General features: G+C 37.9%; 1 protein-coding gene and 1 pseudogene across 2 annotated transcripts in view; both read right to left on the bottom strand.

Annotated features, from left to right (window-relative positions):
* Window positions 1-13,247, bottom strand: part of RTTN (rotatin) — a 117,433-nt gene that overhangs the window by 56,901 nt on the left and 47,285 nt on the right. For both annotated transcript variants that reach the window (XM_036322501.1, XM_036322502.1), the window contains 7 exons: window positions 11,457-11,645; window positions 10,581-10,820; window positions 8,847-8,991; window positions 4,654-4,808; window positions 1,399-1,618; window positions 956-1,084; window positions 370-480 (listed from right to left, as the gene is read on the bottom strand). In XM_036322501.1, the coding sequence (XP_036178394.1) occupies window positions 370-480; window positions 956-1,084; window positions 1,399-1,618; window positions 4,654-4,808; window positions 8,847-8,991; window positions 10,581-10,820; window positions 11,457-11,645 (1,189 nt within the window). The remainder of the gene's footprint in view (window positions 1-369; window positions 481-955; window positions 1,085-1,398; window positions 1,619-4,653; window positions 4,809-8,846; window positions 8,992-10,580; window positions 10,821-11,456; window positions 11,646-13,247) is intronic.
* LOC118663884 lies at window positions 5,174-5,286 on the bottom strand (annotated as a pseudogene).

Here is a 13,247-nt window from a genome sequence, read left to right as displayed (position 1 = left end):
AGTTTAAGGTATAGTCCAGTGATAGCAAACCTTTTGAGCTTGGCGTGTCAGCATTTTGAAAAACCCTAATTAACTCTGGTGCCGTGTCACATATAGAAATTTTTTGATATTTGCAACCATAGTAAAACAAAGATTTGTATTTATGATACTTATTTTATATATTTAAATGCCATTTAACAAAGAAAAATCAACCAAAAAAATGAGTTCACATGTCACCTCTGACATGCGTGTCATAGGTTCGCCATCACTATACTATAGTCACTACAATGGTCTCATTTTGGAAAGCAGGAATGTATATATGCATATGCTTTATGTCCTCTGTTTTTTATCTACCCATAACGAACTCAACTTTTCTTCACACTGACTGACCTCTGGGTCGCGATCCACCCACAACGGAATCAGCCAAGCCAATCCTTGCTGTATAGGAGTGTGCTCCTCACCATGACCCCCCAAAGGCAAGAACCAAAGTGGCATCCACTCCTAAAATGTAAAAAATGAAAAAGAAATAGAAACACATTAGGGAAGTTTCTAAAAATAAAATATAGTGAGTTTAAATAACTCTTAATTTTAAAAAATCAAAACAAAGTAAAAATACACTTAAGACTTCATTTTAATTCATTAATTTAGCCAAAACAAGGCAAACAAAAATATTAGCTTCACCTTAAAAAGCTAAATATACCATTTTCTTCCTTCAGAACAGCTATTTTCCCCGTGATTTAGAAACAATGTATCTTACAATGCAGATTTCAACCAAAACAGATTTCAAATAAAAAAATTCAGATTTTTGTAATATGCAACTAAGAAACATCTTAGTCAAAAGCCATTTTTGTCTCCAAGAAGAAAAGTCAAAAGGAACATTTTCATATAGTAAACATATAGGCTCAAAATGTATTAGACATCGCACATTCCTTTTCTAACAACTGCTCAGAAGATGGGCAGCTCGCAATGCTCTCACCGAGCTCTGGGCCTCGGCCATCATCTCATGAGATAAGTGAAGCAAGCAAAGAATCGTGCTCTTTGTCACCCCCTTTCCCATGAAGGACATAGCATTTCCTCCACGTTCCACATAAAAGGAAGTGATGACCTGAAAAACAAATGTAAGCAAGTTCATAGCAGCGTTACTCTGAATGGTAAATAAGGCCAAATATATCACTTGCTACTGACATATCTAAATTGAATCCTAACCACGTAAAGTGTACGCAGTATCTCCATTTACAGATCTGAAAATGGTTAAGATGGTAAATTGTACCACAATTAAAACAAATGTTCCTACATATTTGTTAATAAAAATCTTTAAAACTTACTTGTGCCTGGCACACACAGGTGATGAATAAACAGTAAACAACTATTACTTGAGAGTTGTTATTGCTGTTACAGTCATTGGTTATTTTTACTTACTTCCAGGAGACCTGCTAAGTACTTCCCACAAATTTCGAGCGGCTTTGCAAGAGGAGAATGTGAGCTCCACCCGGGCAGTGCTGTGAGATGAGCCATCCCTCGTAAGGTCCTCTCGAGGGAAGGCAGGCCATAGAAGTGAGGAGCATCCGTAACTCTCAGGCACTGGAGCAGTTTCAGAGCCAGCTGTGTTTGGAAAACGTAAAAAAGTTCCAAGCATTTCCTGGGAACATAAAGGAAGAAAAAAGTCAGCCACAGGACTAGTGTGATGGGCTTAACAGGTAATTGTCTTACTGGTGGTAGAGGATTCCTAACAAATACTATATCAGAAAAGTATGAATTAAGACAAAAGGCAGAAAATATTTCCTCTCAAAAGAAGAGTTTAAAAAAGTATAGTTAAAAATATCATCTCGGGTATAAAATGTAAAATACCAGCAATAATTGAAAAATACATAAATGGATAATGGTATTGTCACACCAAAAAAAATGAAAACTTGGAATGAAAATTAAATGCATATTTTAAGTGAGTTTAATTGACATATTCTAAACCTATACTTTTAATCATTCACTATCATTAAAAAATTGAATTTTTAATTGACTAAAATGTATTTTTTTCACAGAAAACTAAAGTTTTTAAAAAAGGAGCCCTAGCCAGTTTTGCTCAGTTGATAGAGCACTGGCCTGTGGACTCAAGGGTCCTGGGTTGGACTCTAGTCAGGGGCACATGCCCGGGTTGTGGGCTCAATCCCCAGTAGGGGGCATGCAGGGGGCAGCCAATCAATGATTCTCTCGCATCATTGATGTTTCTATTTCTCGGTCTCCCTCTCCCTTCCTCTCTGAAATCAATAAAAATATATTTTAAAAAATAAAATATAAGAAAGGTTTGCCCTTGCTGGTTTTGCTCAGTGGATAGAACGTCCACCTATATTCCAAAGGGTCCTGGGTTTGATATCAGTCAAGGGCACGTACCTTGGCTACAGGCTCCTCCCTGGCCTGGGCCCTGGTCAGGGCTTGTGCAGCAGGCAACCAATTGATGTGCTTCTCTCATCAATATTTCTCTCTGTCTTTCCCTCTCTCTTCCACTCTCTCTAAATATCAATGGAAAAATATCCTCAGGTGAGGATAAAAAGAAAAAATGTTTTTAGCCCTGGCCAGTTTGACTCATTGGTTAGAGCGTTAGCCCATGGACTGAAGGGTCTCGGGTTTCATTTCTAGTCAAGGGCACATACCTGGGTTGCAGGCTCCATCACTGGACTCGGTCGGGACATGTGCAGGAGACAACCAATCAATTTGAGAGATGTCTGTCTGTCTCACATACTCTCTCTCTCCCTTTCTCCCCTCCACCCTTCCTTTCAACTCTCTGAAAATCAATGGAAAAGTATCCTCGGGTAAGGATTTTTTTAAAAATACTAAAAAGATATGAAACATTCTCAATACCTCAGAAGGCCCCAGATGTCCCTCTCTAGTAAAATTTGTATTGACTTGTGTTTTAATTCATTAATCTTCTCTTTTACTATGTCTAGTCTACTGTTAAACCCATTCAGTGAAGTCATTATTTTAGAAATTGTAATTCTTGGTTGTAGAATTTGTATTTGGTTTTTTTAGTCTCCATCTCTCCATATTTTTATTAATCTTGCCCAGATGTTCCTCTAATAATTATTATGCTTATTTAAAATAATATTAGTTATAATGGTAGCTTTAAAGTTCTCATTTTTGACATCTATAGATGTGTTTCTAATGACTTTTTTCTCCTAATTATGGGAGACATTTTTCTGTGCCATCACAATTCACTTCATTTGTGATTATATATCAAACATTTGTATAAAAGAGCTAGTAAAAGTGAAGTACATAATAATTTCTCATAGTAATGGCCTGCCCTTTGATCACAAGACTTACTACCATTAAGTCTATAATAATAATAAAATGAGTTAGGGGCTGATCTTTTGGATCTAACCAGGTGTTAAGTTGAATCAGGGCTGCTTTAACACCTTAGTTTGTATAAAATGTCATGTGTGTGGGATCAGGCCTTTCCCTCCAGCAGAGCCTTGGGATTTAAGCACAGGAAGACCTCATCAAAGTAAAATCTTCTGTATGCATCAAAGGACATTATCAAGAGAGTGAAAAGACGACCCACAGAATTGGAGAAAAATTTGCAACATATATTTGATAAGGGATTAATGTCCAGAATATATAAAGACAACTCAACAACAAAACAATTCAAAAACAGAAAAAGGACTTGAATAGATGCTTCTCCAAAGATAAAACAGTAACAAGTGTTGGTAAGGATGTAGAAAAATGACAACACTCATGCACTGCTGGAGGGAATGCAAAGTGGATGAACTGCTGTGGTAAATAGCTTGGCTCTTCCCCAAAAAGGTAAACATAGATTTATCACAAATAGCAGTCCTAGATATACTCTTGAGAATCAAAACATGTTTGCACACAAACTTGTATATGAATTTCATAGCAGCACTACCTAAAATCCTCAAGGTGGAAACAACTCATTTGTTTACCAACAGATAAATGGATAACCATAATGGTATGTCTATACATGGACTATTATTCAGTCATAGGGAGAAATAAACACTGACATGTGCTATAAAATGGATGGTCCTTGAAAATACGATGTTAAGTGGAAGAAGTCAGACACAAAAGGCCACATGCTGTTTGATTCCATTTGTATAAAATGTCCAGAGCAGTCAAATCCATATACAAAAGAACATTAATCGTTGCCATGGTCTTGGGTAAGGCATGATTGGGAAGGGGCTGCTTAATGTGTACAGGGCTTCTTTGGGGGGGGGGGGGGTAATAAAATGTTCTGGAATTAACTATAGTGATAGTTCACAACATTGTGAATATACCAAAAGCCATTAACTGTATACATTTAAATGATCATAATAAATAGTAAAATTTACCTAATTTTAAAAATAAAAAAAGGAAGTCAGAACCAGAGACAGACATTTGAAAATCGTTAATGCAAAAATATTCATAAAGTCATGCAAATGGATATGACCACTCAGGTTGATGTGTCAAGAATTAAAAGAGGACCAAGAACTAAAACGTAGAGAACAAAACACTCTCCAAAACTGCAATCAGGCTGTAAAAGAGATTCAGCTGAAATGAAAACAGACCACCACAATGATTACTGAAGTCTTTCCTTCTCTTAACTTGAAGCAAATGAAAAACCAACTCTTTGGAAATCAAAAGAGAATTCAGTTCTCTATCCACGTCCTCTAACCTTCAATGACACAAAAGTACCTGTCAGTAACTGCCCCGAAACTGAGCAGCAGGGTGTTGTAAAGAGCCATCAGTTCCTTCTGGAGCTGTTGCCTGACAGCCGTCCGGAAGTCATCTGTCTCTTCTCGGGCCTGTGACTCTGTCAGAACCAGCAGGTCTAACAAAGGGTTTGGACTCTGAAAAATGAAATTGGTAAAGAATATAGTTACTCTCTAGCTGAGCTGTGTTGTTTCCTATGAAGGTTTTTGTTGCTCATCATGTTCTGGGTTAATTAAGAATTGTGTTACCTAACCAGCAGGTGTGGGTCTCTAGACCTCCTGTAGATGGTCTACACTCAAAGGATGCTTCATATGTCATCTCAACAAAAGGAAAGCATATCTATTCCAGAAAACTGAGGAAAATACAGAGAAGCATAATGAGAGAAACAAACACCACCCACAATCATATCTCACTGGGAAAGCAGCTTTTAGCATCCTGGTACACACTCCTCTTTTTGCGTGTGTGAGTATAAATAAAATTGTAAATCTGTATTTTTATTTTTTTTTGTAGGCTGGGAGATAAGTGAGTAGAGTCAGATTTTTCTACCCATTCATTTATCCTAGCCTGTATAAATCTGTATTTTTAACAAAACTGAGGTCAAGTGAAAAAAATTCACTATTTAACCATTTCCTTACTTCGTTACTATTATTTCTTCAAAAACATTTTAATATCTGGCATTTTTCAACCACGATGATTTACTACACTGGTCACCGAACAGTTAAGTGACTGATAATTTCACTGGGTGGTATCGTGGGCTCAATTCTAATCGTGTCCTATCTACAAACTCTAAGCAATGAAATAACTGAATCCGAAGATTATAATAGCTTAATGCTTTTGATGAACATTGCCAAACTGTCCCTACAGCAAGTGTACTGATACACACAACCCCCATGGTGTGAGAAGGCACAGCATCCCAGCCAGTGCTGATATCACTACTGTTGTAATCTTTGCCAACTTCCTAGGCTAATACACAAATAAAATTAATGCTATTTAAACATTTTCCTGTTTTCCATTTTTTTTAAAAGTAACTAAAGAAATATAATAGGACTTCTAATGATATCAAGAGAATGGAAAATATTATATTGACCCCCAGCATTAACTGATATACAGAGTATTTATCAAACATCTATAATGTCACAAGCAGTGTACTAAAAAGAAATAAAACAAGATTCATTTAACTTTTTGATTAAAGTAGAAAACTTGCATTTTCTTCTTTTACACATGGGCAAACAGAGGTTTATAAAGAGGTCAAGTAATCTGTCCAAAGTGATAAGAATTAGCAGAACAAGAATTTAATCTCAGAACCTTTTTACTGCAAAGGTAGTTAATATTTTGTTCCCAGCATTATGTCAATCAACAGTGCATATACAACGTACAAAGAGAGATAAAGTCAAAATGTAATTACTGCTGTTCTAAAATCCTTCACTTAAAGAACTCAATTCAAAAATAACCACATTCTCTTCAGGAATAAGAAATGAAGAAAATTCTAAGTTGTTTACATATGTAGCGTGTAGAGCAGTGATGGCGAAACTTTTGAGCTCGGCATGTCAGCATTTTGAAAAACCCTAACTTACCTCTGGTGCTGTGTCACATATAGAAATTTTTTGATATTTGCAACCGTAGTAAAAGAAAGATTTATATTTTTGATATTTATTTTATATATTTAAATGCCGTTTAACGAAGAAAAATCAACCAAAAAAATGAGTTCACGTGTCACCTCCAACACGCGTGTCATAGGTTCGCCATCACTGGTGTAGAGTATACTTCAATCAGGTACACACAATAGCAAATAATATAACTGAGAGCCTTTGGAAAGAACTGGGCAGAGACGTTTTGCTTTTAATTTACTGTTTCACACCTAAGCAGTTTTTTCTACCACTTGTTCCTTTCATCTTGAGCAAGAACTGCCTCATTTGGATCCAGTAAAAGTACATGAAACATAACTATAACTTCATGTTTCATCTATAATAATAAGAGCATAATATGCAAATTGACTGAATGACCAAACAGCAGAATGACCATCCATACGACCTTCCAGACCACCATGCTATGACACGCACTGGTGCCAGGCCAGCCAAGACGGGTGCAATGCAATTGGTTGGCGGGGGGGTGGGGGGGCCACCATCGCCCTATGAGCGCCCTGCAGAGGGAGGCCCAGGCCACCAGCTGGCAGAGCGATTGATCAATAGGGGAGCTCCATGATCACCCCAAAGAGGGAGGCCCAGGACACAGACTGGTGGGCTGCAGCAGGTGGGCGGGGCTTCCCTCTGCAGGGGGGGCGGGGGGGTGATCCATGGTGGAGCCCTGGTCGGGTGAGCAGGGCTTACCTCTTTGGGGCGATTAATCGCAGGGTTCCCAGACTGTGAGAGGGCACAGATGGGGCTGAGGGACCGACCCCCCCCACACCCCCACCCCCGGCCAGAGTGCACAAATTTCTTGCACCTGGTCTCTAGTATATGAATAAAACAATCAAGATTTGCATTCGATAAAATCATAAAAATAAATATATATTCTATAGTATTCTTAGCCCCACATAGCCAAAGGCAGACTTAGACCCACAGTGCCTCCAACTCCCATACACACTGACAAAATGAAGGAGTTATTTTAATGCAAAATCCATCTTGGTAAAATATAACCTTATATGACTATACTGATACAGTATGTATAACCTAAAATTAAAATTCCTCCAAAGAATCTCATTCTACTTATAACTTGTTTTTACTAGTAAACTGCTGATACTTTTCCCCTTTATAACCTATCTTGGATTCACATGTTAACTTTGAGATTCAGTGAACCTCAGCAGCATCACTTGTAAAATATAGGGTGAATTACTACTCCTCAAGCACAAAAGAGAGCAGAATAGATGTTTCTACCTAGTAACCTCAAGTGCTTAATCCTACCTGAAGGTTTTGTCATTAGACATTAGTAGTCAATCCTAATTTTAAACCAACTACTTGGGTCATTGTTGTGTCACTGCTAAGCTCCAAAAGGTAACAATTTCTGTAATGATGGTTCATTTTCTTTAAGCACACAGTTTCCATCCATCATATCCAATTTTCCACCCATCAGCAAACTACAACAGTAGAATGTGCAATGCCCCCATGAACTCTGAATGCACATGTGCCTGTGAAAGTGGCCAAAAGAGAGACATACACAGTGTAGTTCTGAATAGCCACCCCCAAATAAATTATGGTCCCACTTTTACAAACTTCCACCAAAAACTCGTTCTGTCAAGAAAGGTGTTCAAACTCACCACTTCTAGGCTCTTTTATATATTAACAAAGTATCATTATATGAAAATATAGATTAGTGGAGCAACAAATTCCTAAAGTGCCTTAGAATGAAAATGTTTGTAATAGCCCTCACCAGTTTGGCTCAGTAGATAGAGCATTGGCCCGTGGACTTGAAGGGTACCTACTAGGTTCGATTTCAGTCAAAGGTACATACCTCGGTTGCATACTTGATCCCCAGCCCTGGTCACAGCATGTGCAGGAGGCAACCAATCGATGTGTCTCTCTCACATCAATGTTTCACTCTCTCTGTCTTTCCCTCTCCCTGCCACTCTAAAATATATGTGTCTTATAATGTCTACTATCCTCTTTATCAGTTTAGGCCCTCTTTTCTAATTTTTATGTGGGGGTTTACTTGTGTGATTACTTGCAAAAAGGTTTATTTTTGCAGGGTTAAGTAAATTCATATGGTGTTGGGGGAAAAAAAAACACACATAAACCAACAGTACATAGTGAGCTAGCTTCTTGGCAAGTTTACATTAAAGCCTGAGCACCTTTGCACTCACTCTCCCCACCTTCTCTCCTTCACATACCCTCACTGCCTCTATCTGGCTTGGCTCCCTGTCTCTCACATCCCTATTTGCACTCCCCCAACCCCAAGATCCCCACTTGAAAATACAGCTGCAGCAGAAAACTCCAAGAGAATAGGTTTTATAAACAGCAAGACTTAAAAGTCCCATTCATCTAATGTAGACTTCTAATTTAATACAACTGGTCACAACCACATCAAGAAGGCCATGTTTCTATGAGCCCTCTAATACAACATGAGTAGCACTTCACTTAGCAAGGCTCTATAAATATTTTACTTTTCCATAATATAGTATTAATGATTTTCAAATAAATCACTTGTCGCACCTAAAACCCAAATTCCTTAACAACACTTACAGGTCTAAGAAGTAATTCTAGAAGCCAGTTTAGAAGTTCCACTGATGAATTTTTTCTTTGCTCCTTCAATAACTTATTTAAAAAATGTATGATATCTATTAGCAGTTTCTCATCTTCAATGCAAGCAGGAAGCACTTGTAAAAACCTATAACAAAGAAGACAATAATTATGGTTTCTAGCTCTTAAAGTGGTGTTGATAAATATTTAGCAATCCAGCTGAGAAGTGGCATGCTGATTTGTTGTGTTTGCCCATTTCCATAGTGTAAATACCCCCATGGCCAACTGCAAGCCACAGTGTGACACAGATCTGTGGAGACATGCACAGCAGCCTTTCTCTATCATAGATGTAATAGGTACAAATAAACTCGAGCAGAGATAATAGTAGTGAAGTGTTATAAAATAACACTTGGGAAGTAATAACTTTTGTATAATCATTACCTTTATTTTCATTAACATATTTAATTCTAAGTTTACATAATTTATGTTAAAGAGGGGCTCTCTTTAAACCAACTAACTTGCAAGACTCCAGACAATGTAAGCATCGGCTCTCACAAGGCAGTGCTGGCTGGCTCCAGCATGCCACCAGAAAAGCAAACTAAATCGTGACAGCTAATCTAAATAAAGGAGTTAGCAAACTTCATGTTTAATGAGAAAGTTACCCATGTTCTACTTGAGCAGTGGTTCTCAACCTTGGCTGCATATTAGAATCACCTGGGAATCTTTTTAAAATCCTGATTTCTGGGCCTCATCCTCCGGAAATTCTGTTTCTTTGTTATGGGGAGGGGCCACAACATTAGTAACAAAGAAACAGAATTTCCGGAGGATGAGGCGCAGAAATCAGGATTTTAAAGATTCCCAGGTGATTCTAATGTGCAGTCAAGGTTGAGAACCACTGTACTAGAGTCACATGGGCTAAAATGTAAAACTGCTGCCAATCACTGCTTCTCAGTCTTGTTGCAACCATCTGCTGCCAGTTAAACATGCTATATTGACAAGCTAGCACCCGTGGGCAAACTACGGCCCGCGGGCCGGATCCGGCCTGTTTGAAATGAATAAAACTAAAAAAAAAAAAGACCGTACCCGTAATGATGTTTACTTTGAATTTATATTAGTTCACACAAACACTCCATCCATGCTTTTGTTCCGGCCCTCCGGTCCAGTTTAAGAACCCATTGTGGCCCTTGAGTCAAAAAGTTTGCCCACCCCTGAGCTAGAGCCTTTCCCATAGCTACTAATGGACTTGCACATTGGGCAATCAACTTCATGATATTCACAATAAAAAGAAAAATTAGATCATATACTTATGGGTGGGGGGAAGAAAGGGCAAAACAAAATAAAACAGCCTGCTACAAGAGTACCAAACCTATTCACCAATCCACTGATGTCCTTGAGTTATTTATAATATGGGCAGGAATAAACATTCTGTTTGTTCATTCATGTCTTAGCCTAGTCACTTACTTTTATAAGATAACAAAATTGCCCATGATAAGGATATTTTTAAAATTGTTGTAAGTTTATTAGTAATTCCTTCTAAAATTCAGTGATTCAGTTATATTTTTTTTTCTCTTTTGCTCTTATTAGATACTTATTGCAGATGACAAAAATCCTGAGGTTTTTCTTTCTATAAAAGCATTTCTCTCATAATACATGCTCTTATCTTCAAAGGTATGGAGATGGACCCAAACACAATTCAGTCCAGGTCTCTGCACCGGGTCGACTTGAGGTTACACTGACCTGTTTAGTGCGGTATGCCAAGCCAAGAACTTCAAGGCAGCCCCACATGGGCTAGTGCCCCCCTTGAAAGACAATCTGTCATTCAGAAAGTAAAAACTCATGCTGGTGACAGCAGCCCTCACTTCTCTATGGGCGGCAGCCTGAACAACAGCATGGAGACAGTCCTGCAGGCCACTGGCTGTGTTTGTCACCTTCAGAGTAAGGGTGTCCTCTGAGGATAAGTTCAGTGTGTCTAAGAATCTATACAAATTGAAAAAAGAAAGAGTGACATAAAGCTATTGAAATAAAAGCTCACTTTTATTATAAACTCTTACCAAAAAATTGTTTTCTTTTCATTTTCTTTTAATTAAAGGTTGACTCACAGCCCAAAGAAAATATGGTGTGTATCTGCCAATATTAGGCTTTTATACTAGTATCCTAAGTACAGTATTTACATTGACGTTTTCCTGCTTACACAACCATAAAGTAATTTTCACTCAAATAAGAAAGAACTGACAGATTAGAACAGTAATATATTCAGAAGCAATTATCATCATCATCACAGTCATGACAACACTCTTACATATACTTACTGACCTTTTACTTTGATCCGGAGCACTTTTCCTAGTGATTTACATCAATTAACTAAAACAAATTCTGCATAATCTCTAAAACAGCATAGGTGCTCTTTCTTTTCCCTTGTGTGATAGTTTTTAAAAAGTAATAAACAATGTAATGTAATCTTTAAAATACAGTAAAAATTATAATCTTCAGTGCAAAAGCAGGAGCAGATGACAGTAAGTTCAAAAAAAACAACACCTACTTAATCGAAAGGAAAAATAAAACCTAACTAGTTAGGTAAATGTAAATATTTTTCAACTAAATGTAACAGCTTACTCTTGGATTTTCGTTTCAGAGTTCATTTGCTTCAACAGATTCTCAGTCCCATGATACCAGGAGAGGTTCCAAGCTATTCGAAGCATATCTGAGACTGGCTTCAGGGCCAAACAATCAGCAGATAACGGCAACACTATGGAGTAAGGACTCACAGCATGGTGGCCAAGTACATGTACTGGTAGGTGATACCTAAAAAAAATGTATACAAATAATTAAAATATTTTAAGCTCTAATGCCTCTCAAAAGAATGAGCCACAAACAAGGGCTAGTTCTGTGCCTCCCATTCTACAGCAACCCAGAGATCAGTTTCCAATTATTCTTTTACCTCTTCTAACCTCCCAAAGCCATTATATTAAACTCTTTCCTGTGGACTTACCATATTCCATATTGTATCAGCCTTGTTTGCAGATATAACTAATGCCCCTTGAAACTAAGCCCTATGGCTACAGCGAGCCATACATAACAGGTGTTCAGCTAAACATGAATGCCTACTTTATGTAAAACACTGTATAGTATCTACCATTTATTCAGTTATGTGCCATGGCGATGTAATACCCATTTTACAGATATTTAAAATGATCACCATGACCACTAAGGGACAGAATCACAGCCTGACAGAATTATGTTTTCACTTGCGAACATAATTGCAACACCAATACACTTAATCATTGTGTGTCACCAAGAGAACCCAGAAATATTTTTAGATCTAAAAACAGATTCACAGCCATATACATCTCTTAAACCAATCAATGTTAACTGACCATGTTTAACAGGACAGCAATGCCTAGCACGTTCAAATGTTAAAGAATAATTTTGCTAATAAAACATATCCCAAATCCCTAATTCATGTATTTATGACTAATGTTAGATAAATACAATCAGGTAAGATTTCTACAGGGAAATTTTGTGTGCTTTTTCATTTCATGCATCTCAATAAAAGAGGCTAAGGTAGAGTTCTCTATATAGAAATAAGATTGATAATTTAAATAGAAATAATGCTTTTTAAAAATTGGAATTTTCCACAAAAGTAACCAGGGCTCCTTAGAGAAATGGCTAATGCTAGGACTGAGACAGGGAAATCGAAGGTGAACCTGGGACATCTCTTTGTGCCAGAAAGAAGAAAGTAATAAAGACTCATGGGGCTAAGTGGAAAGGACCCAGAACAGGAGTCTACTTGATAGGACTGGTACTAAAGGAAAAGAGGTGAGGCTGTCAATCAAAGGACAATCCTTTAATAGTTAGAACATGAACTGCAAATTAAACCTAAGGAAGGTAGGAGGAAGAAAATGATAAAAAGCAAAGGGTACTACATCATGACCAGTTTTAGAAACCACTACACATCTACCAGATGGGCAATGATTTTAAAAATAACGTTACTATGAGTAAAGGAATAACAAAGCCCTTTTTTTTCCCTGTGGACAAATATGGTCTTAAGCAAACTCTCTGGCTCCTGACAAGCAGACAACCAAAAAGATGTAGAATGTCAACAATCTTACTAAGTTGCTCTGCAGAGAGTGAGGATGACTCCCTGCATCGGTACTGGAAGATGTGGGATAGCGGGAAGCCACAGTTCTGAGCACCCGAGTGCTGTAGCTCAGTGACATGCTGTGGGGACCTGGAGAGCAGGCCTGGGCACACTGACCAGACATCATCTTTTCTAGTGGGACACGGGGCTTCTATGCCAAGACAGCTCCCAGCACCACACATGTCATCTCATTCTAAGTATGACCTACTGTAGTTGTGTATTTTATTATTTAGCCAAACCTGAAGACCATGAAGAATGGGTGATGT

The sequence above is a fragment of the Myotis myotis genome, unplaced genomic scaffold (assembly GCF_014108235.1).
Source record: "Myotis myotis isolate mMyoMyo1 unplaced genomic scaffold, mMyoMyo1.p scaffold_m19_p_9, whole genome shotgun sequence".
NCBI lineage: Eukaryota > Metazoa > Chordata > Mammalia > Chiroptera > Vespertilionidae > Myotis > Myotis myotis.
The sequence above is the reverse complement of the archived record's forward strand: the minus strand, read 5'-3'. Positions and strand labels throughout refer to the sequence as shown.